General features: G+C 49.1%; 1 protein-coding gene and 1 non-coding gene across 2 annotated transcripts in view; one reads left to right on the top strand and one right to left on the bottom strand.

Moving 5' to 3' along the window:
- Positions 1-23,987, bottom strand: part of WNT10A (Wnt family member 10A) — an 89,005-nt gene extending 65,018 nt beyond the window's left edge. The window contains exons 1-2 of the mRNA XM_038748344.1: positions 23,781-23,987; positions 16,535-16,797 (exon numbers count right to left, since the gene is read on the bottom strand). Of these exons, the coding sequence (XP_038604272.1) occupies positions 16,535-16,797; positions 23,781-23,869 (352 nt within the window). The 5' untranslated portion in view covers positions 23,870-23,987. The remainder of the gene's footprint in view (positions 1-16,534; positions 16,798-23,780) is intronic.
- Positions 10,395-10,531, top strand: LOC119935060. The gene has a single exon (XR_005453070.1). It is a non-coding gene; the product is annotated as a small nucleolar RNA SNORA68 (small nucleolar RNA).
- Positions 23,988-24,928: the final 941 nt, after the last annotated feature.

Genomic DNA, 24,928 nt, shown 5'->3' on the forward strand with positions numbered 1-24,928 from the left:
GAAGAGGGGGAAAGGGGGGAGAGAGGGGAGAGGGAAAGAAAGAGAAAGGGAGGGGAAGAGAGGGTGAAAGAGAGAGGGAGAGAGAAAGGAAAGAGAGGGAAAGGGAGGGGGCAGAGAGAGGGAAAAGGGATAGAGAAGGGAGAAGGAAAAGGGAGAGGGGGATAGAGAGGGAAAAAGAGAGGAAGGGAGGGAGGGAGGGGGGAGAGAGGGAAAGAGAGGGAGGGGGAGAGAGAGGGGAGAGGGAGAGAAAAAGAGTGAGAGAGGAAGAGAGGGTGAAAGAGAGAGGGAAAAAGAAGGGAGGGGGAAAGAGAGAGGCAGAGGGGGAGAGAGAAGAGAGGGGAGATGGAGAGAAAGAGAGAGGGAGAGGGGAGAGAGGGTGAAGGAGAGAGGGAAAGGGAAGGGAGGGGGAAAGAGGAAAGAGGAAGGGGGGAGAGAGAAGGGAGAGAGAGGGGAGAGGAAGAGAAAGAGAGAGGGAGAGGGGGAATGGGGAGAGGGGAGAGAGGGAAAGAGATGGAAGGGGGAAAGAGAGTGGCAGAGGGGGAGAGAGAAGAGAGAGGGGAGAGGGAGAGAAAAAGAGAGGGCGAGGGGAGAGAGGGTGAAAGAGAGAGGGAAAGAGAAGGGAGGGGGAAGAGGCAGGGGGACAGAGAAGGGAGAGAGGGGGCAGAGGGAGAGAAAGAGAGGGAGAGGGGGAATGAGGGAGGGGGAGAGAGGGTGAAAGAGAGAAGGAAAGAGATGGGAGAGGGAAAGGGAGGAGAAAGAAAGGGAGAGATTAAGAGGGAGAGGGGGAGAGAGGGAAAGCGCTTGAGAGGGAGAGAGAGGGAAGGGGAGAGAGAGGGAAGGAGAAGGAAGGGAGGCGGTAGAAGCTGCCAGTTGGAAATGGTTGGGTGGGTTGCGGGGGGCTGGGGGCGGTGGGAGGGCCGCATGAAAGAGGGAGCGGAGCAGAGTGTGTGTGTGTGTGTGTGTGTGTGTGTGTGTGTGTGTTGGGGAGGGGGGTGAAAGCAATCCTGGGGTGATCAGGGGGCGTCCATGGAGAGGGACCGGGGGTATCCAGGCGCAGCTGGGGTCTGGGGACTTGTGTGGGCTGGGGAAGAGGGGGCGGGGGGCACGAGGGGACTAGGGGAAAGGGGTGTTTTGGGGGGGAGGGGTGGGTGGGTCATGAGACGGCGCGGTACATGCCGCCACACGCGGGTCAGGGCTGGGCCTCGCCGGGCAGAGCCAGAAACAGAGCTCCGGGCCTAGCGGGGGAGGGGGGCGGGCCAGGGGGTGGGCCGGGGCCAGGGCCAGGGCCAGGGGGCGGGCCGGGGCCGGGGCCAGGGGGGCTCCCCGGGGCTGGAGGGCGGGGCGCCCGCCTCCTCGGGAGGGGCTCAGGTGCGGCCGGGGGGCGCGGGACGAAAGATTTACGCGGGGGCCCGGCCTGCGCGGCTCCGGCTGCCTCGGTTTCCCCCTCCGGCCTGCGGCCCCCCTCCTCCCCTCGTCCCCCAGCGCCACACCCAAGGAGGGGGTGGGAGGGGGCCGGCCTGCGGTGATTGATGGATGAGCGGCTGGCTTGGGGCCCCCCGCCCCCCGCACACGGCCGCAGAACAGACGAGGCAGGGGCTAAAGAAAACAGCCCAAAGGCAACAGCAAATGGAAACTCCGGCTCCCCACTCCCCCTTCTTCTTCTTCCTCCTCCTTCCCCTCCTTTCTCCTCCTCTTTCTCTTTCTCATCCTCTTCTTTCTCCTCCTTTTCCTTCTCCTCCTCCTTCTCCTCTTTCTCATCCTCTTCTTTTTCCTCCTCCTCTTCCTTCTCCTCCTCCCCCTCGTCTTTCTCTTTCTCATCCTCCTTTCTCCTCCTCCTTTCTCCTCCTCCCCCTCCTCCTCCTTTCTGTTTCTCCTTCCCCTCCTCCTCCTCTGGTCTGCCTCCTTGTCCTCTTCTCCTCCTCCTCTTCTTCCCCGCCTCCTCCTCCTTCTCCTCCTCTCATCTATCTCCTCCTTGCTCTCTTCTCCTCTTTCCCCCCTCCTCATTGTCCGTCTCCTCCTCCTTTCTTTTCTCCTCTCTTCTGGTTTCCTCCTTGCCCTCTTTCTTCTCCTCATCTTCTTCACTTCCTCCTCCTCCTCTCCTTTCTCCTCTCCTCTGTTTCCTCCTTGACCTATTTCTTCTCCTCCTCTTCTTTTTCCCCTCCACCGTTTCTCCACCTCCTCCTCCTCCTCCTTTCCTTTCTCCTCTCTTCTGTATCCTCCTTGCCCTCTTTCTTCCTCTCCTCTTCTTCTTCCCTTCCTCCTTCTCCATCTCCTCCTCCTCCTCTCCTTTCTCCTCTCTTCTGGTTTCCTCCTTGCCCTCTTTCTTCTCATCTTCTTCACTTCCTCCTCCTCTCCTTTCTCCTCTCTTCTGTTTTCTCCTTTCGCCTCCTCTTCTTCTTCCCCTCCACCTTTTCTCCACCTCCTCCTCCTCCTCCTTTCCTTTCTCCTCTCTTCTGTTTCCTCCTTGCCCTCTTTCTTCTTCTCCTCTTCTTCCCTTCCTCCTTCTCCATCTCCATCTCCTCCTCCTCTCCTTTCTCCTCTCTTCTGTTTCTTCCTTGCCCTCTTCCCCTCCTCTTCTTCCCCTCCTCCTTCTCCTCCTCCACTCCTTTCTCCTCTCTTCTGTCTCATTCATTCATGCAATCAATTGCATTTATTAAGCATTTACTGTGTGCAGAGCACTGGACTAAGCGCTCAGGAGAGTACAATCCAACAAGAAACAGACCCATTCCCTGCCCACAACGAGCTTACAGCTTAGAGGGGGAGACAGGCATTAATCTAAATAAATAAATTAAGGATACTCAGTCATTCAATTGTATTTATTGATGTGATTGAGTGAATAAATATCTATAATTTAGTGAGTGCTTACTGTGTGCAGAGCACTGTACTAAGTGCTTGGGAGAGTACTATACAACAACGAACGGACACATTTGCCCTCTATATTCTCCTCCTCTTCTTCCCTTCCTTTTCTTCTTCTCCTCCTCCCTTCTTTCTCCCCCTTGTCCCTTTTCTTCTTCTCCTTCTCTTCTTCTTCCTCCTCTTTCTCCTCCTCCCTCTCTTCCAGCAGCTATCCCAACTGCCTCCCAGCTCTGGCCATTCCCCAATGCCACAGATGTAAAGGCTGGGATGCAGGGAGGGGAGGGAAAAGGTGACCCAAGGTTTGTGTGATGAGAGTCTTCTCTTTGCCTCATGGAATTCCCGGAGGGAGGGGGAACTTTCTGGAGGAGGCAGCCGGGGAGGGGCTGCTTTCTGAGAAGAAAAGGCAAAATCGCCCCTTGGGGGATCATTTTTTTAAGGTATTTGTTAAGCATTTACTATACTGTACTAGGCACTGTACTAAGCACTGTACAAGCCAATCAGGTTGGACAGAGTCCATGTCTCACATGGTCCTCACAGTCTTCATCCCCATTTTACAGATGAGGTAACAAGCCCAGAGAAGTGATGTGACTTGCCTAAGGTCACACAGCAGACAAGTGGCGGCGGAGCAGGGACTAAAACCCAGTTCCTGCTGACTCCCAGGCTGGTCAGTCAGTCAGTCAATCGTATTTATTGAGCACTTACCGTTTGCAGAGCACTGTACTAAGTGCCTGGGAGAGGACAATATAACAATATAATAGGTCCAGGCTCTACCCATTAGGCCACACCGCTTCTCTTGACCCCTGTCCCCAGCTCTTCCTGAACCTTTTCTGTCCCTGAGGCCTCCCTCTCCTCATGAGCCTCCACTGTCTCCTCTCCCATCCAGCGCTTAGAACAGTGCCAGCACTTAGAACAACGCTTGGCACATAGTAAGCTTAACAAATACCACCATTATTATTGATAATAATCAATATCTGCTCTTCCTTCTCTTCCACCCCTCCTTTCTCCTCCTCCTCCCCCTCCTCCTTTCCGTTTCTCCTTCCCCTCCTCCTCCTCCTCTTGTCTGCCTCCTCCTTGTCCTCTTCTCAAGGTCACACCACAGGAAAGAGGTAGAGCTGGGATTAGGACCCAAGTCTGCTGATTTCCAAGCCTGGGCTCTGCACACTTCTCCTTAACTCTCTCTCTTCCCTGTATCTCAATTTCCCCGTCAATAGCTGCATTATTATTATCAATAATAATGGTGGTATTTGTTAAGTGTTTACTGTCTGCCCGTCACTGTACTAACCTCTGGGGTGGATCCAAGCAAATCCAGTTGGACAGAGTCCCTGTCCCACATGGGGCTCAAAGTCTCAATCCCCATTTGACAGATGGGGGAACTGAGGCACAGAGAAGAAAAATGATTTGTCCAAGGACACACAGTGGACAAGTGGCAGAGCCGGGAGTAGAAACCAAGACCTTCTGACTCTCAAGCCTATGCTCTATCCATTGTGCCATGCTGCTTCTATAGTTAGAAACAAAATCAGGTCAGACATAATCCCCATCCCACATGGGGGGGGGGATCACAGATGAAGTGAAGAAGCTTGGCCTAGTGGATAGAGCCTAGGCCCAGGAGTCAGAAGGACCTGGGTTCGAATTCCAGTTCCACCACTTGTCCGGTCGGTGACCTTAGGCTCTTCACATCTCTGCCTCAGTTCCCTTATCCGTTAAATGGGGATTTAGAGTGTGAGCCCCATGTGGGACAGAGACTATGTCCAACCTGTTTAACTTGAAATAATAATAATGGTATTTGTTAAGCGCTTACTATGTGCCAAGCACTGTTCTAAGCCCTGAGATAGATACAAGGTAATCAGGTTGTCCCATGTGGGGCTCACAGTCTCCATCCCCATTTAACAGATGAGGAAACTGAGGCCCAGTGAAGTGACTTGCTCAAGGTCACACTATAGGAAAGAGGCAGAGGTGAGATTACTCTATTACTCTATTTATTTATTTATTTTACTTGTACATATCTATTCCATTTATTTTGTTGGTATGTTTGTTTTTGTTCTCTGTCTCCCCCTTTTAGACTGTGAGCCCACTGTTGGGTAGGGACTGTCTCTATATGTTGCCAACTTGGACTTCCCAAGTGCTTAGTACAGTGCTCTGCACACAGTAAGCACTCAACAAATATGATTGATTAATTGATTGATTGATTGATTGATTAGGACTCAAGTCTGCTGATTGCCAGGCCTGGGCTTTGTACACTTCACCTCACCTCTCTCCCTCCCCTGTACCTCAGTTTCCCCATCAATAGCTGCAGGGGGGAGGGGGACTGAGGGTTCAGTGCAACAAAGAGTGGGCATCTGGTCAAAGGAAGAGGTAGAGAGGCAGCACAGTATGGTAGATAGATCACCAGCCTGGGAGTCAGAAGGTTGTGGGTTCTAATCCCGCCTCCGCCACTTGTCTGCTGTGTGACCTTGGGCAAATTCTTTCACTTCTCTGGGTCTCATTTCCCTCAACTATAAAATGGGGATTGAGACTGGGAGCCCCATGTGGGACAGGGACTGTGTCCAACCTGATCTGCATGTGTGCAACACAGTGCTTAGCACGGTGCTTGGCATCCAGTAAGTGCTTAACAAATGCCACAGTTATTATTAGAAGGTAGGTCCTGGGGTGAGAGAGTGTAAGAGGTTGGGTGTGTAGAGGTAATTACTTTGTGGGGGTATATTTAGGTGGAGGGGATTTGAAGCAGCATGGCTCAGTGGAAAGAGCATGGGCTTTGGAGTCAGAGGTCATGGGTTCAAATCCCAACTCTGCCAATTGTCAGCTGTGTGATTTTGGGCAAGTCACTTAACTTCTCTGTGCCTCAGTTGCCTCAACTGTAAAATGGGGATGAAGACTGTGAGCCCCCCATGGGACAACCTGATCGCCTTGTAACCTCCCCCAGCAATTAGAACAGTGCTTTGCACATAGTAAGCACTTAATAAATTCCATTATTATTATTATATTTGGAGTGCAGAGTATATTTGGAGTGCAGAGGTTAAGAGAAAAGTGGGTTATGCGTGGACAAAGGGAGGGGAGAATGGCACCATTGAGGAACATGGGGCAGAGTCACGCTTTGGGGTGCAGGGGACAGGGATTGAGATCAGAGGAGTAGGGTGCAGGGAGTAGGATTTGAGTCCAGGAATTGGGGTGCAGGGAGTATGGTATAAGTTCAGGGGTTATTATTATATGATTATTATAATATAATATATTAATATAATAATTAATAACAATAATATTTGTTAATCACTTACTATGTGCCAAGCACTGTTCTCAGCACTGGGGTAGATACAAGGTAATCAGGTTATCACACGAGGGGCTCACAGTCTTCATCCCCATTTTATGGACGAGGGACCTGAGGCTCAGAGAAGTGAAGTGACTTGCCCAAGGCCACACAGCAGACAAGTGGAGGAGCAGGGATAAGAAGGCAGTGCAGTGTGGGTTAGTGGCAAGATCCCGGGCTTGGGAGTCAGAGGATGGGGGTTCTAATCCCAGCTCCACCACTGGATTGCTGAGCGACCTTGGGCAAGCTGCTTAACTCTCTGCGCCTCAGTTACCTCATCTGTAAAATGGGGATGAAGACTGTGAGCCCCACGTGGACAACCTGATTTACCTTGTATCTACCCCAGTGCTTAGAACAGGGCTTGGCACATAGTAAGTGCTTAACAATTACCATTATTATTATTATTATTATGCTTCAAGTACAAGTTCAGGGAGCAGGATTGCAAGTTTGAGGGGCGGGGTATGACACCACGAATTGGGGTGCAGGGAGTAGAGTACAAGATTGGAAGTTGGGGTGCAGTGACCCTCCCAAATCCTCTCTGCCACCCAACTTTCCCATCACAGCTGATAGTAGTAATAATAATTATTATTATGGTATTTGTTAAGCACTTACTATGTGCAAAGCCCTGTTCTAAGCAGTGGGGTAGATACAGGGTAATCAGATTGCCCCACATGGGGCTCACATTTTTTAATCCCCATTTTACAGATGAGATAACTGAGGCACAGAGAAGCAAAGTGACTTGCCCAAGGTCACACAGCAGACAGTGGCAGAGTCGGGATTACACAATCATCCTCCCTATCCCTAATTCCACAACTTTGGCATCATCCTTCATTCCTCCTTCTCTTTCCCCGCCTCCCTCCCGCCCGTCAATCCAGCCATCAATCATATTTATTGAGTGCTGCTCTAAGCACTTGGAAGAGTCCAATACAAGAGGGTCGGTAGGAACATTCCCTGCCCACAAGAAGCTTCCAGTCTAGTGGGGGAGACAGACATTAAAATGAATTAGGGATACTGACATAAGTGCTGCGGGGCTGAGGCTGGGGTGAAGCAGCGTGGCTCAGTGGAAAGAGCACGGGCTTTGGAGTCAGAGGTCATGGGTTCAAATCCCATCTCTGCCAGTTGTCAGCTGTGTGACTTTGGTCAAGTCACTTAACATCTCTGTGCCTCAGTGACCTCATCTGTAAAATGGGGATGAAGACTGTGAGTCCCCCGTGGGACAACCTGATTACCTTGTAACCTCCCCAGCGCTTAGAACAGTGCTTTGAACATAGTAAGTGCTTAATAAATGCCATCATTATTATTATTATTAATAATATCAAGTGTTTAAAGGGGATGAATCCAAGTGCCAGAGCAATGCAGAAGTATGAGAAAACAGGGGAAATGAGAGCTTTTCTCTGAGAGGCCTTCCCTGACTAAGAACCTCTTTTCCTCTTCTCCCACTCCCTTCTGCATCGCCCTGACTTGCTCCCTTTCTTCATCACCCCCTTCCAGCCCCACACCACTTATGTCCACATCCCTCATTGATTTATTTCTAGTCACATCTGTCTCCCCCTCAAGACTGTAAGCTTGTTGTGGGCAGGGAATGTCTCCGTTTTTTGTTATATTGTACTCTCCCAAGCTCTGAATACAGAGCTCTACACCCAATAAACGCTCTATAAATACGATTGAATGAATGAGAGCTTAGTTGGGAATCCGCGCAGATCTCAAGCTCCTTTTCAGAGGAAATGGTTTGTGTGTGGAAGGGAATCTTGTGGACGTTCAGTCTTTCATCAAATCCTGTCAGTTTGACCTTCACAACCCTGCTAAAATCCACCCTTCCCCTCAATCCAAAAGGCCACTCTGATCCAAGTACTTATAATAATAATAATAATAATGGCATTTGTTAAGTGCTTACTATGTGCCAGGCACTGAACTAAGCTCTACGGTGGATCCAAGTAAATCAGCTTGGACAAAGTCCCTGTCTTATGTGGGGCTTACATTCTTAATCTGCATTTTTCAGATGAGGTTCGTTCATTCATTCATTCAATCGTATTTATTGAGCGCTTACTGTGTGCAGAGCACTGGACTAAGCACTTGGGAAGTACAAGTCGGCAACATATAGAGACGGTCCCTACCCAACAACGGGCTTACAGTCTAGAAGGGGGAGACAGACAATGAAACAAAACATGTAGACAGGTGTCAAAGCAATATGTACATCATTAACAAAATAAGTAGAACAGTAAGGCTTAGATGCCCTCCCTCCTCACATCCGCCAAACTAGCTCTGTTCCCCTCTGCTTCAAAGCCCTACTAAAAGCTCACCTCCTCCAAGCAGCCTTCCCAGACTGAGCCCCCTTTCCTCTTCTCCTCCCCTCCCCATCACCCTTACTCCCTCCCTCTGCTGCCCCCCCACCTCCCCACAGCACTTGTGTACATTTGTACATATTTATTATTCTATTTATTTTATTAATGATGTGCATATCTATAATCCTATTCATCTATTTTGATGCTATTGATGCCTGCCTACTTGTTTTGATTTGTTGTCTGTCTCCTCCCCTTCTTGACCGTGAGCCCGTTGTTGGGTAGGGATTGTCTCCATCTGTTGCCGAATTGTACTTTGCAAGTGTTTAGTCCAGTGGTCTGCACACAGTAAGCGCTCAATAAATACCATTGAATGAATGAATGAATGAATGAATGAATGAACTTGCCCAAGGCCACACAACAGACAAGTGGCGGAGCCGGGATTAGAACCCACGACCTTCAGACTCCGTACCCTGCCTTAACTACTGCCTCAGTCTTCTCTCTGACCTCCCTGCCTCCCGTCTCTCCCCTCTCCAGTCTGTCCTTCACTATGAACCCAGTTCATTTTTCTAAAATGTTGTGTATAATGATGATGGTGATGATGGTATTTGTTAAGCGCTTACTATGTGCCAAGTGCTTTTCTAAGCACTGGGGTAGATACAAGGTTATCAGGTTGTCCAACATGGGGCTCACGGTCTCAATCCCCATTTTGCAGATGAGGTAACTGAGGCACAGAGAAGTTAAGTGACTTGCCCAAAGTCACACAGCTGACAAGTGGCGGAGCGGGGATTAGAACCCACAACCCTGGGGTCTTTCCACTAAGCCACACTGCTTCTCAGTCTCCCCCCTCCTCCAAAACCTCCAGTGATTACTCATTCCTCTCTGCACCAAGCAGAAACCCCTAACTTCTCCGTGCTCACTCTCTCCTTTTTACTTCATATTTATTATTATTTACACTTATTCATTATTTATTTATATTAATGTCTGTCTCCCCCTCTAGACCATAAGCTCACTGTAGGCAGAGAATGCATCTGTTTATTGTTCTATTGTCCTCTTACGGTTGACCGACTGACTACCTAACTACTTTACCTTTTTTTAAAAAAAGGTATTTAAGTGCTTACTGTGTTCCAGGTACTGTACTAAGCGCTGGGGTAAATACAAGCTAATCAGGTTGGACACAGTCCCTGTCCCACATTGGGGCTCATGGTCTTAATTCCCATTTTACGGATCAGCTAAGGAACCTGCTTAACTTGTATCTACCCCAGTGCTTAGAACAGTGCTTGCCACATAATAAGTGCTTAACAAGTACAGCGTGGCTTGGTGGAAGGAGCCCGGGCTTTGGAGTCAGAGGTCGTGGGTTCGGATCCCGGCTCTTCCAGTTGTCAGCTGTGTGACTTTGGGCAAGTCATTTAACTTCTCTGTGCCTCAGTAACCTCATCTGTAAAATGGGGATTAAGACTGTGAGTCCTCCATGGGACAACCTGATCACCTTGTAACCTCCCCAGCACTTAGAACAGTGCTTTGCACATAGTAAGTGCTTAATATATGCCATCAAAAAAGTACCATAATAATAATAGTTATTATTATTAACTACCACCTCATCACTCCTGGACCATCTGAGCATGTGACCTCACAGCAAAAAATGAGGAAGTGAAAAGACTAGCCAAAAGTCACGCACACGACAGACATGTGGTCGAGCTGAGAAGCAGCTTGGCTCAGTGGAAAGAGCACGTGCTTTGGAGTCAGAGGTCATGGGTTCAAACCCTGGCTCTGCCAATTGTCAGCTGTGTGACTTTGGGCAAGTCACTTAACTTCTCTGTGCATCAGTTACCTCATCTGTAAAATGGGGATTAAGACTGTGAACGCCCCGTGGGACAACCTGATCACCTTGTAACTTCTCCAGCGCTTAGAACAGTGCTTTGCACACAGTAAGTGCTTAATAAATGCCATCATTACTATTATTAGCACCCCGAACCCCAAAGATCATTGTTTTCCATTAATAATGATCTTATCTGGGGTGCTAACATTATATGTATCTTGTCGCCTTTCAGGAGCTGGTTAAAGTGCTCATGAAAGTGAAATAGAAGGGTCTACACACACCTAGGAAGCTGTTCTGGTGGGAATTTGGAAGGTGAAGCAATCTTAAACTCTGCAACTTTGAAACAGCCCAGAAAGATCAATAAGCTGCTCATAATACACTACTACGATTTTGGCATTTAAGGTGTTATTCCAGCAGAAGCAGCGTGGCTCAGTGGAAAGAGCGCGGGCTTTGGAGTCAGTGGTCATGGGTTCATATCCCGGCTCCGCCAATTATCAGCTGTGTGACTTTGGGCAAGTCACTTCACTTCTCTGCGCCTGTTACCTCATCTGTAAAATGGGGATTGACTGTGAGCCCCCGGTGGGACAATCTGATCACCTTGTAACCTCCCCAGTGCTTAGAATGGTGCTTTGCACATAATAAGCACTTAATAAATGCCATTATTATTATTATTATTATTAGAACTCAGGTTCTTTGTCTCCCAGTTCCCCCTCTCCATCCCCCCCATCTTACCTCCTTCCCTTCCCCACAGCACCTATATATATGTATATATGTTTGTACATATTTATTACTCTATTTATTTATTTATTTATTTATTTTACTTGTACATATCTATTCTATTTATTTTATTTTGTTAGTACGTTTGGTTTTGTTCTCTGTCTCCCCCTTTTAGACTGTGAGCCCACTGTTGGGTAGGGACTGTCTCTATATGTTGCCAATTTGTACTTCCCAAGTGCTTAGTACAGTGCTCTGAACATAGTAAGCGCTCAATAAATACGATTGGTGATGATGATGATGATACTGCTTCTCTTTTCTCACTATCCTCCAGCTTACAGTCTTCATTCCTGACAAGCCAACCTACTCTCTGTGCCTTGTTCCTATATCTCCCACCCATGCCCCCCACCCCCACCCTTCTTCTTTGCCAAGAACTTCCTCCCCCTTCAAGTCTGAGAGACCCTTAAAATCCCTCCTGAAATCCTCTCTTCGCCAGGACTCTTTCCCTAATTGCTATTCTCACCACGATGTAGTAGCTAGAACCTTGGCTTGGGAGTCAAAAGGTCATGGGTTCTAATCCTGGGACCACTACTTGTCTGCTTCTTGACCTTAGGCAAGTCACTTCGCTTCTCTGGGCCTCAGTTACCTCATCTGTAAAAAATGGGGATTAAGAGTGTAAGCCCAATGTGGGGCAGGGACTGTATCCAACCTGCTTAACTTGCACTTACCCCAGTGCTTAGAACAGTGCATGGCACATAGTAAACACTTAACAAGTACCATAATTATAACAATAATAATTATTATAATTATTATTAACTACCACCTCATCCCTTCTAGACACTCTGAACATGTGACCTCACAACATATAATAATAGTAATAATGATGGTATTTGTTCAGCCCTTATTATGTGCCAAGCACTGTACTAAGCGCTGGAAGCAGCATGGTGTAGTGGGTAGAGCACAGGCCTGGGACTCATCATCATCATTCGTATTTATTGAGCGCTTACTGTGTGCAGAGCACTGTACTAAGCGCTTGGGAAGTACAAATTGGCAACATATAGAGACAGTCCCTACCCAACAGTGGGCTCACAGTCTAAAACTCAGAAGGTCATTAGTTCTAATTCCAGCTCTGCCACTTGTCTGCTGTGTAACCTTGGGCAAGTCACTTTCGGGGCTCAGTTATCTGTCAAATGGGGATTGAGACTGTGAGCCCCAAGTGGGACAGGGACTGTGTCCGCCCCAGGGCTTAGCACAGTGCCTGGTATGTAGTAAGCACTTAACAAATATCAAAATTATTATTTTATTATTATTATTATAGAAGATAATCACATCACACATGGGACTCACAGTCAAAGTCAGAGGGAGAACAGGTATCGAATCCCCAATTTGCAGATGAGGGAACTGAGACACAGAGAAGTGAAATTACTCGCCTTACAGTCACACAGCATACAAGTAGTGGAGCCAGGATTAGATCCTAATCAATCAATCAATCATATTTATTGAGCACTTACTGTGTGCAGAGCACTGTACTAAGCGCTTGAGAAGTACAAGTTGGCAACATATAGAGACAGAACCTACCCAACAGTGGGCTCACAGTCTAAAAGGGGGAGACGGAAAACAAAACCAAACATACAAACGAAATAAAATAAATAGAATAGATATGTACAAGTAAAATAATAATAATAATAATAATAATAATAATAATAATAATAATCCTTCTACACTGTAAGCTCCCTCTAGACTGTAAGCTTGCTGGGGACAGGGAATGTGTCTGTTTATTGTTGTACTATCCTCTCCCAAGCGCTGAGCTCAGTGTTCTGTACGCAGTAAGCAATCATAAATCCAACTGACTAATTCACTGAATAATCAGAGTAATAATAAAAAGTGCATGATAGTGTGACCAAGTTTGACTCCTCCTGTCAGTGGGGCAGCCAGTGTTTAGAACAGTGCTTGGCACATAGTAAGAGCTTAATGAGTACAATAAGGATAATAATAATCATCCCTCTACACTGTAAGCTCATTAATTAATTAATTAATGAGGACATTTGTTAAGCACTTACTATGTGCAAAGCACTGTTCTAAGCACTGGGGAGGATACAAAGTGATCAGGTTGTCCCACGTGAGTCTCATAGTCTTAATCCCCATTTTACAGATGAGGTAACTAAGCGACAGAGAAGTTAAGTGACTTGCCTAAAGTCACAGAGCTGACAAGTGGTGGAGTAAGGATTTGAACCCATGACCTCTGACTCCCAAGCCCGGGCTCTTTCCACTGAGCCATGCAGCTTCTCTATTCATTGTGGGCAGGGAATCTGTCTGTTTATTGTTCTACTATTTATTTATTTATTTTACTTGAACATATTTATTCTATTTATTTTATTTTGTTAATATATGTTGTTTTGTTCTCTGTCTCCCCCTTCTAGAATGTGAGCCCACTGTTGGGTAGGGACCGTCTCTATATGTTGCCAACTTGTACTTCCCAAGCGCTTAGTCCAGTGCTCTGCACACAGTAAGCGCTCAATAAATACAACTGAATGAATGAATGAATACTCCCAAGAGCTTAGTCAATCAATCAATCGTATTTATTGAGCGCTTACTGTGTGCAGAGCACTGTACTAAGCTCTTGGGAGGTACAAGCTGGCAAGATATAGAGACAGTCCCTACCCAACAGTGGGCTCACAGTCTAGAAGGGGGAGACAGAGAACAAAACCAAACATACTAACAAAATCAAATAAATAGAATAGATATTTACATTAAGCACTGAATAAATAATAATACTAATAATAATTATGGTATTTGTTAAGCACTTACTGTGTGCCAGGTACTGGACTAAGTGCTAGGGGGATACAAGGAAATCGGTTGGACACAGTCCCTGTCCCACATTGGGCTCAGTGTCTCAATCCCCATTTTCCATATTATGAGGGAACTGAGGCCCAGAGGACTGGGCCCCTTCCTCTCCGCCCTTTCCTCTCCATCCAAACTGCTACCACATTAATCCAATCACTCATCCTATCCGGCCTAGATTCCTGCATCAGCCTCCTTGCTGATCTCCCAACCTCCTGTCTCTCCCCACTCCAATCCATATTTCACTCTGCTGCCCGGATCATCTTTCTACAAAAGCGTTCAGGACATGTCAACCCCCTCCTCGAAAATCTCCAGTGGTTGCCCGTCCATCTCTGTATCAGACAAAAGCTCCTCACCGTTGGCTTGAAAGTCCACCATCACCTTGCCTCTCCTATCTCACCTCGCTTCCCTCCTTCTCCATCCCAGCCCACACACTTCACTCCTCTGGTGCCGCTAACCTTCTCACTGGGCCTCTGTCCCGCCTGTCAATCAATCAATCAATCAATCATATTTATTGAGCGCTTACTGTGTGCAGAGCACTGTACTAAGCGCTTGGGAATTACAAGTTGGCAACATATAGAGACAGTCCCTACCCAACAGTGGGCTCACAGTCTAAAAGGGGGAGACAGAGAACAAAACCAAGCATACTAACAAAATAAAATAAATAGAATAGATATGTACAAGTAAAATAAATAAATAAATAAATAGAGTAATAATTAATAAATACTGTCCCGCTGCCGACCCCTGGCCCATATCCTGCCTCTGGCCTGGAACGGCCCTCCCTCCTCAAATCTGCCAGACGATGACTCTCCCCCTCTTTAAAGCCTTATTGAAGGCACACCTCCTCCAAGAGGCCTTCCCAGACTAAGCCCCACTTTTCCTCATCTTCCACTCCCTTCTGCATCACCCTGACTTATTCCCTTTGTCTTTCCCCTGTTCCCAGCCTCACAACAATTATGCATATACCTGTCATTTTATTTATCTGTACTGATGTCTGTCTCCACCCCTCTAATAATAATAATAATGATAATAATGACGGTTATTTGTTAAGTGCTTACTATGTGCAAATCACTGTTCTAAGTGCTGGGGGGATACAAGGTGATCAGGTTGTCCCACATGGGGCTCACAATCTTAATCCTCATTTTACAGATGAGGTAACTGAGGCACAGAGAAGTGAAGTGACTTGCCCAAAGTCACACAGCTGACAGTTGACGGAGATGGGATTTGAACCCCTGACCTCTGGCTCCAAAGCCCGAGCTCTAGACTGTGAGCCCCTTGTTGGGTAGGGACCGTCCCTATATGTTGCCGATGTGTACTTCCCAAGCGCTTAGTACAGTGCTCTGCACACAGTAAGCGCTTAATAAATACAATTGAATGAATGAATGATTGAATGAATTAAGGGACTTGCCAAGGTCCCACAGTAGACAAGTGGCAGAACTGGGATTAGAACTCAGAAGCAGCGTGGCTCAGTGGAACGAGCCCAGGCTTTGGAGTCAGAGGTCATGGGTTCAAATCCTGCTCCGCCAACTGCCAGCTGTGTGACTTTGGGCAAGTCACTTAACTTCTCTGTGCCTCAGTTACCTCATCTGTAAAATGGGGATGAAGACTGTGAGCCCCCCGTGGAGCAACCTGATCACCATGTAACCTCCCCAGCACTTAGAACAGTGCTTTGCACATAGGAAGTGCTTAATAAATGCCATTATTATTATTATTATTATTAGATCCTTCGGGTTCCTAGGCTCAAGCTCTTTGCATTATGCCATGCTGACCAGCATAACCTTGTATGTACCCCAGTGCTTAGAACAGTGCTTGGCATATAGTAAGTGCTTAATACATATAATAATAATAATAATAATCCCTCTAGACTATAAGCTCCCTCCAGACTATAAACTCCCTCCAGACTATAAACTCCCTCCAGACTGTAAACTCACTGTGGGCAGGGAATTTGCCTGTTCATTGTTCTATCATCCTCTCCCAAGAGTTTAGTACAGTGGTAAGCGCTCAGTAAATACGACTGACTAACTGAATAATCACAATAATAATAGAAAGTTCAGAATGACCTGTCCAACTTTGACTCTTCCTTTTAGCGGGGCAACCAGCACTTAGAACAGTGCTTGGCATATAGCAAGCACTTAATAAGTATAATAATAATAATAATCCCTCTAAATTGTAAGCTCCTTCTAGACGGCAAGCTCGTTGTGGGCAGGGAATGCATCTGCTTATTGTTCTATCGAAGTCTCATTCATTCTTTCATTCATTCAATCGTACTTATTGAGCGCTTACTGTGTGCAAAGCACTGTACTAAGCACTTGGAAAGTACAATTCGGCAACAGATAGCTACAGTCCCTACCCAACAACAGGCTCACAGTCCTCTCCCAAGAGCCTAGTCCAGTGCTCTGCGCACGGTAAGCGTTCAGTAAATACGATCGACTGCCCGACTGCCTGAGTCACAATCATTCATTCAATCGTACTTATTGGGCGCTTACTGTGTGCAAAGCACTGTACTAAGCACTTGGAAAGTACAATTCGGCAACAGATAGCTACAATCCCTACCCAACAACAGGCTCACAGAACTCTCCCAAGAGCCTAGTCCAGTGCTCTGCGCACGGTAAGCGTTCAGTAAATACGATCGACTGCCCGACTGACTAGTCACAATAATCATTAAAAAAGCGCGGAATAACAGGCCCAAGTTTGCCTTGTCCCGTCGGTGAGGGGGGTGGGCGGTACCTCTGGAGAAGATGGGGCTCTCATAGGGGATCTTATTGCGGGTCTCCAGGCTGGAGCAGTTCCAGCGTTGGTGGCGGAATTGGTGCTGGCACTCGTGGATGGCGATCTGGATACCTTGGACGGCCGAGGCGGCCACGTCCGGGCGACGGACACACACGTCCAGTTGGCGCCGGCTCAGCCCGGCCAGGGTCAGGCACACGGTGTTGGCGTTCAGCACCGGCTCCGGCGGCAGGCGCAGGCCCAGGATGTCATTTGGCTCCGATCTGAGGGGGCACGGGGTTCGTTCAGTTGTAACAATAATAATTTTGATATTTGTTAAGGCACTGGGGAGGATACAAGGTGATCAGGTTGTCCCATGTGGGGCTCACAATCTTCACCCCCATTTTACAGATGCGGTCACTGAGGCACAGAGAAGTTAAGTGACTTGCCCAAAGTCACACAGCTGACAAGTGGCGGAGACCGGATTTGAACCCACGACCTCTGACTCCCAAGCCCGGGCTCTTTCCCCTGAGCGATGCTGCTTTTCTCAATCATTCATTCAATCATATTTTTTCATTCAATCGTATTTATTGAGCGCTTACTGTGTGCAGAGCACTGGACTAAGCGCTTGGGAAGTACAAGTTGGCAACATATAGACGGTCCCTACCCAACAACGGGCTCACAGTCTAGAAGGGGGAGACAGACGACCAAACAAAACATATCAACAAAATAAAATAAATAGAATAAATATGTACAAATAAAATAAATATATGAATAGAGTAATAAATATGTGCAAGCATATATACATATATACAAGTGCTGTGGGGAGGGGAAGGAGGTAAGGCAGGGAAGATGGAGAGGGGGAGGTTCTAATCCTAACTCTGCCAATTAATAATAATAATGATGGCATTTATTAAGCACTTACTATGTGCAAAGCACTGTTCCAGCGCTGGGGAGGTTACAAGGTGATCAGGTTGTCCCACGGGGAGGCTCACAGTCTAAATCCCATTTTATTCATTCTTTCAGTCGTATTTATTGAGCACTTACTGTGTGCAGAGCACTGGACTAAGCGCTTGGGAAGTACAAGTCGGCAACATATAGAGACGGTCCCTACCCAACAGTGGGTTTACAATCTAAAAGACGGGCTCACAGTCAAGAAGATGGGCTCACAGTGTGCTGAGCGCTAAGGAGAGCACAATATGGGAAGCAGCGTGGCCTAATGGCTAGAGTCTGGGCCTGGGAATCAAGAGGTCATGGGTTCTAATCCCACTCTGCCACTTGTCTGCTGGGGGACCTCGGGCAAGTCACTGCACTTCTCTGGGCCTCAGTACCCTCCTCTGGAAAATGGGAATGAAGAGTGTGAGCCCTATATGAGACAGGGACTGTGTCCAACCTGATTATCTCATAGCTACCGCAGTGCTTAGAACAGTGCTTGGCACATAGTAAGGGCTTAACAAATGCCATAATTATCATTATTTTAGTGCACACAGTAAGGGCTCAGTAAGTAAGCTTGTTGTGGGCAGGGAACACATGTGTTTTCTGTTGTATTGTGCCCTCCCAAGCACTTAGTACAGTGCTCTGCACACAGTAAGCATTCAATAAATACGATTGAATGAATGAATGAATGAAGGACTATTCTAACTGCTGGGGAGGTTACAAGGTGATCAGGTTGTCCCACGGGGGGCTCACAGTTTTAATCCCCATTTTACAGATGAGGTAACTGAGGCCCAGAGAAGTGAAGTGACTTGCCCAAAGTCACACAGCTGACAATTGGTGGAGCCGGGATTTGAACCCATGACCTCTGACTCCAAAGACCGGGCTCTTTCCACTGAGCTATGCTGCTTCTTCAATAATAATAATAATAATAATAATAATAATAATAACAATAATAATGCAGTAGATGCATTCTCTGCCCACACAAGCTTATTTTTTGAGCGCTTACTCTGTGCAGAGCACTGGACTAAGCACTTGAGAGAGTAGCCCCACAGCGTGGCTTAGTAGCCCCACAGTGTGGCTTAGTGGAAAGAGCCCAGGCTTGGGAGTCTGAGGTCATGGGTTCTAATCCCAGCTTCACCACTTGTCAACTGTGTGACTTTGGGCAAGTCACTTCACTTCTCTGTGCCTCAGTTCCCTCATCTGTAAAATGTGGATTAAGACCGTGAGCCCCCCGTGGGACAACCTGATCATCTCGTAACCTCCCCAGTGCTTAGAACTGTGCTTGGCACATGGTAAGTGCATAACAAATGCCAACATTATTAATAAACAGGTGCATTCCATGCCTACAACAAGCTTATTTATTGAGCGCTTACAGTGTGCAGAGCACTGTACTAAGTGCTTGGGAGGGCACAATACAACAGAAAACAGATGTATTCCCTGCCCACAACAAGCTTATTTACTGAGCCCTTACTGTGTGCAGAGCACTAGGCTAAGCACTTGAGAGGGCACAATAAAACAATAAATAGATGCATTCTTTGCCCACAGCAAGTTTATTTATTGAGTGTTTACTGTTTGTGGTGCTCAGCGTGGCTCAGTGGAAAGAGCACAGGCTTGGGAGTCAGAGGTCATGGGTTCTAATCCCGGCTCCACCAATTGTCAGCTGTGTGACTTTGGGCAAGTCACTTCACTTCTCTGTGCCTCAGTTCCCTCATCTGTAAAATGGGGATGAAGACTGTGAGCCCCCCGTGGGACAACCTGATCGCCTTGTAACCTCCCCAGCACTTAGAACAGTGTTTTGCACGTAGTAAGCACTTAATAAATGCCATTATTATTATTATTATGGGGATTAAGACTGTGAGCCCCCCCACGGGACAACCTGAACACCTTATATCCCCTCCAGTGCTTAGAACAGTGCTTTGCACATAGTGAGCACTTAACAAATACCATCATCATCATCATCATCACTGGACTAAGAACTCGGTAGAGTCCAGTATAGCAATAATAATAATAATAATTGTGGTATTTGTTAAACACTTACTATATGCCAAGCACTGTTCTAAGCATTGGAGTAGGTACAAGTAATCAGGTTAGACACAGTCCCTGTCAATCAATCAATCAATCAATCGTATTTATTGAGCGCTTACTGTGTGCAGAACACTGTACTAAGCGCTTGGGAAGTACAAGTTGGCAACATATAGAGACGGTCCCTACCCAACAGTGGGCTCACAGTCTGGAAGGGGGAAAGATTTTGCAGACCTGAAAGTCAGGGGAGCTGAGTTATAATAATAATAATAATAATGACATTTATTAAATGCTTACTATGTGCTGGGGAGAGGTTACAAGGTGACCAGGTCGTCCCACGGGGGGCTCACGGTCTCAATCCCCATTTGACAGATGAGGTCACTGAGGCCCAGAGAAGTGAAGTAACTTGCCCAAGGTCACACAGCAGACATGGGGCAGAGCCGGGATTAGGACTCACAGCCTCTGATTCCCAGGCCTGGGCTCTTTCCACTAGGCCTTGCTGCTTCTGTAGAATGGACACATTCCCTGCCCACGATGAGCTTACAGTCTAGGGATGAGCTTACAGTCTAGAGATGGGGGGGATTGGGGGTGGGCGAGTCACTTAGCAACGGGGAGGGATGTGGAGTAGGTCGAAAGGGGGTAGACTGTGAGTCCGCTGTTGGGTAGGGACTGTCTCTATGTGTTGCCGACTTGTACTTCCCAAGCGCTTAGTACAGTACTCTGCACACAGTAAGCGCTCAATAAATACGATTGATTGATTGATTGATTGATTGATTAGACTGGCGGGGAGGGCATCCTGATCACCTTGTATAACAATTATGGTTTTTGTTCAGTGTTTACTGTATGCAAGGCACTGAACTAAGCGCTGGGGTGGATACAAGCAAATTGGATCAGACACAGTCCCTTTTTGTTAGTATGTTTGGTTTTGTTCTCTGTCTCCCTCTTTTAGACTGTGAGCCCACTGTTGGGTAGGGACTGTCTCTATATGTTGCCAACTTGGACTTCCCAAGCGCTTAGTACAGTGCTCTGCACACAGTAAGCGCTCAATAAACACGATTGATGATGATGATGTGGGCTTCACAGTCTCAATCCCCGTTTGACAGATGAGGTCACTGAGGCCCGGAGAAGTGAAGTGACTTGCCCAAGGTGCACCAGCAGACAGAAGAGCAGCGTGGCTCAATGGAAAGAGCACGGGCTGGGGAGCCAGAGGTCGTGGGTTCTAGTCCCGGCTCCGCCACCTGTCAGCTGTGTGACCTTGGGCAAGTCACCTAACTTCTCTGGGCCTCAGTTCCCTCATCTGGAAAATGGGGATGAAGACTGTGAGCCCCGTGTGGGATAACCTGATCACCTTGTATCTACCCCAGCACTTAGAACAGTGCTTGGCACATAGTAAGAGCTTAACAAATACCAACATTATTATTCCTGGAGAGGCAGCGTGGCTCAGTGGAAAGAGCCCAGGCTTGGGAGTCAGAGCTCATGGGTTCTAATCCTGGCTCTGCCACTTGTCCCCTGTGTGACTTTGGGCAAGTCACTTAACTTCTCTGGGCCTCAGTTACCTCATCTGGAAAATGGGGACGAAGACTGTGAGCCCCCCGTGGGACAACCTGACCCACCTTGTAACCTCCCCAGCGTTTAGAACAGTGCTTTACACATAGTAAGCGCTTAATAAATGCCATCATTATTAAGGATGAGGGAACTGAGGCCCAGCGATGTGAAGTGACTTGCCCAAGGCCACACGGCAGACAAGCGTCGGAGCAGGGATTAGAACACTTCATCCCCTCTGACTCCCAACCCCGTGTTCTGACTCAGTGTAAAGAGCACGGCCTTGGGAGTCAGAGGTCATGGGTTCGAATCCCCACTCAGCCCCTTTTCAGCTGTGTGACCTTGGGCAAGCCACTTAACTTCTCTATGCCTCAGTTGCCTCATCTGTAAAATAGGGATTAAGACTGTGAGCCCCACGTGGGACAACATAATCACATTGTATCTTCCCCAGTGCTTAGAACAGTGCTTTGCACATAGTAAGCACTTAACAAATATCAACATTATTATTATTATTAGGCCATGCTGGCTACCCCAGACACTCAACTGGCCCATGGGGTCACCCAAACTCCCTCTCAAAGGGTCACTTATGTGTGAGCACACACACAGACCTTAACACTCACCCCCAGTAGAAGTCGTTTCCTATATGGGCACCCCCAGCCCCTCCCAGAGACACACAACCGGCCCCCCAGGTCATCCAAGCTCTCTCTCAATGGGTCACTGTTATGGGAGTGCACACACAAACACACACACACACACACACACACACACACACACACACACACCTTAATACCTACCCCCAACAGAAGCCCTTTCCTACATGGGTACCCCCAGTCTCCCCTGGACGACACACAACCGGCCCCCAAGGTCATCCAACTCTCTCTCAAAGGGTCACTCTTATGGGACTGCATGCAAACACACACACACACACACACACACACACATATTAACACCTACTCCTAGCAGAAGGCCTTTCTGACATGGGAACCCCCAGTCTCCCCAGGAGACACACAACCGGCCCCCAAGGTCACCCAAACTCTCTCTCAAAGGGTCACTCTTATGGGAGTGCACACACACACACAGACCTTAATACCTACCCCCAACAGAAGCCCTTTCCTACATGGGTACCCCCAGTCTCCCCTGGACGACACACAACCGGCCCCCAAGGTCACCCAAACTCTCTCTCAAAGTGTCACTCATGTGCATGTACACACACACGCACACCACACTTCGATACTTCCCCAGGGGAAGCCCTTTCCTACATGGGCTCCAGACCCTCTGAGAGACACACAACTGGCCCTCATGGTCAGCCCAACGCACTCCCCAAATTCCACTCTTATGAACATGCACAGACATACGCACTCTCACCCACATACACACACACACACACACACACTCCTACCGCCGCCCCCCTCCCCACCAGAAGACCTTTCCTACGTTGGGTTCCCCCCTCCCAGAGACCCTCAACTGACCCACGAGGCCCCCCAAATCCCCTCCCAAAGTGGGGCAGACCCAGAGAGATTCCCACCCCAGCCTCGGCTCAGCGTGGCTCAGTGGAAAGAGCCGGGGCTTTGGAGTCAGAGGCCATGGGTTCAAATCCCACCTCCGCCAGCTGTCAGCTCTGTGACTTTGGGCGAGTCCCTTCACTTCTCTGGGCCTCAGTTCCCTCATCTGGAAGATGGGGATGAAGACTGGGAGCCCACCGTGGGACAGCCTGATCACCTTGTAATCTCCCCAGCAGTGCTTTGCACATAGTAAGTGCTTCACCAATACCATCATAGAGAAGCAGCGTGGTTCAGTGGAAAGAGCACGGGCTTGGGAGGCAGAGGTCACGGGTTTGAATCCCACCTCCCCCACGTGTCTGCTGTGTGACCTGGGGCAAGTCACTTCACTTCTCTGGGCCTCAGTTCCCCCATCTGTAAAATGGGGATTAAGGCTGTGAGCCCCACGTGGGCCAACCTCATCTCCTTGTGTTCCCCCCCAGCGCTTAGAACAGGGCTTTGCACATAGTAAGCGCTTAACAAATACCATCATTATTATTATTGTTGTTGGGGCGAGTGAGCCCACTGTTGGGTAGGGACTGTCTCTATATGTTGCCAACTTGTACTTCCCAAGCGCTTAGTACAGTGCTCTGCATCATCATCAATCGCATTTATTGAGCGCTTACTGTGTGCAGAGCAATAAATACGATTGATTGATTGATTGATTGACTGATTGAGTTGCCCGCTGCACCCCTTCTCTGACCCCTCCTTTCTCCCCCACCCCCCCCCCCAGGCCCCGCCCTTGAGGGAGGAGAAGGGGGGGTCTCTCTGTCTCTCTGTCTCTGTCTCTGTCTCTGCAGGGGTGGGCTCCTGATTTGCTCGCCCCCCACCCTCCCTGCGGCCAGAGCCACCCGATGGGTGGGTGGTTGGGTGGGTGGTTGGGGGGGGCAGCCCCCCTCTGGTCCCTCGGTGGGCCCGGCTGGTGCCTGTCGGAGGTGAGCAGGGGATATGTTGCCAACTTGGACTTCCCAGGCGCTTAGTCCAGTGCTCTGCACCCAGTAAGCGCTCAATAAATACGACTGAGTAAGCGCTCTATCAATGCCATCATTAGTTTTGTTATTCTCTGGGCCTCAGTGACCTCATCTGGAAAATGGGGATTAAGACTGTGGGACAACCTGATCACCTTGGAACCTCCGCAGCGCTTAGAGCAGTGCTTGGCACATAGTAGGCGCTTTATGATGATGATGATGAGGAGGAGGAGGAGGAGGAGGAGGGGGGAGATCTCTCACCTGGGCACGGCGGCGGCCAGCAGCAGCAGCAGCAGCAGGAGGGCACAGAGAGTGGGCCGGCGTCGAGGCCCAGGCCGGGGGCTGCCCATTGCCAGGGCTCGGGTGGGGAGGGGGCTCAGAGCCCCGCGCTGGGCTCCCCCCCCGGGGGGCACCGGCCACCAGGATCAGGGCTCCGGGGGGAGGTGCCACCCTCCTCCCCTCCCCATGGGGCAGTGCCCCCGGGGAGGGGTGGCCAGGGGGTGGGGCAGAGGGTGGGCACCTCCCCCACCACTCCGGACACCCCGGGGATCCCCTCCCAGCCCGGGAGGGGGGCGGTTGGGGGGCTAGGGGGGTGGGGAGGGGGCTCTCTCAGTCCCTCTGAGTGGGTGGAAGAGTGTGTGTGTGTGTGTGTGTGTGTGTGTGTGTGTGTGTGTGTGTGTGTCTCCCCAGGCCCCCACCCACCTCCTCCCACCCCCGGGTGACGCCATAAGACGGGACAGGCCGCCAGGGAGGGGCGGGGGGCGTGTGTCTGTGGCTCGGTGGGGCTGCCTGGGTGCGGGTGTGTGGCTGGCTGGGTGTGAGGGGGTGGGGGGGGTGTGAGTGGGGGTCCGTGGGGGATCCCAGGACAGGCCCTCGTGGGCTTTGGGGCCTTAGTGGGTGGGTTGGGGTGGGTGGGTCTGTGTAGATGTGTGTGTGTCTGTCTGCCTGTAAGCGCTTAGTACAGTGCTCTGCACACAGTAAGCGCTCAATAAATACGATTGATTGATTGTCTGTCTGTCTGTCTGTCTGTCTGTCTGTGTGTGTGTGCAGGATCCGGAGAGGCACAGGCCAGGCTGGGCCGGGCTGGAACTGGGGGATAGCCGGGGGCCCGGTGACTCGGGGCATGGGAGGGAGACAGAGACAGGCAGCCAGAGAGACGGAGGGATTGTGTGTCTGGGTGACAGGGAGACAGAGAGATTGGGTGTCTGGGTGTGTGTCCGTGTGCGTGTGTGGGTCTGTGTGTGAGGGTGTAGGGCAGAGAGAGGCATGCGAGTCTGGGCGTCGCCAAAACGGGAATTCCGTGGATTCGGTGACTCTGAGCCTGGGTGGGAGGGAGAGACAGATAGACAGAGAGAGAGAGATTGTGTGTCTGTGTGTGTCTGCGTATGTGTGCGTGTGTGTATATGGGG

Source organism: Tachyglossus aculeatus, chromosome 1 (genome assembly GCF_015852505.1).
Source record: "Tachyglossus aculeatus isolate mTacAcu1 chromosome 1, mTacAcu1.pri, whole genome shotgun sequence".
Lineage (NCBI taxonomy): Eukaryota > Metazoa > Chordata > Mammalia > Monotremata > Tachyglossidae > Tachyglossus > Tachyglossus aculeatus.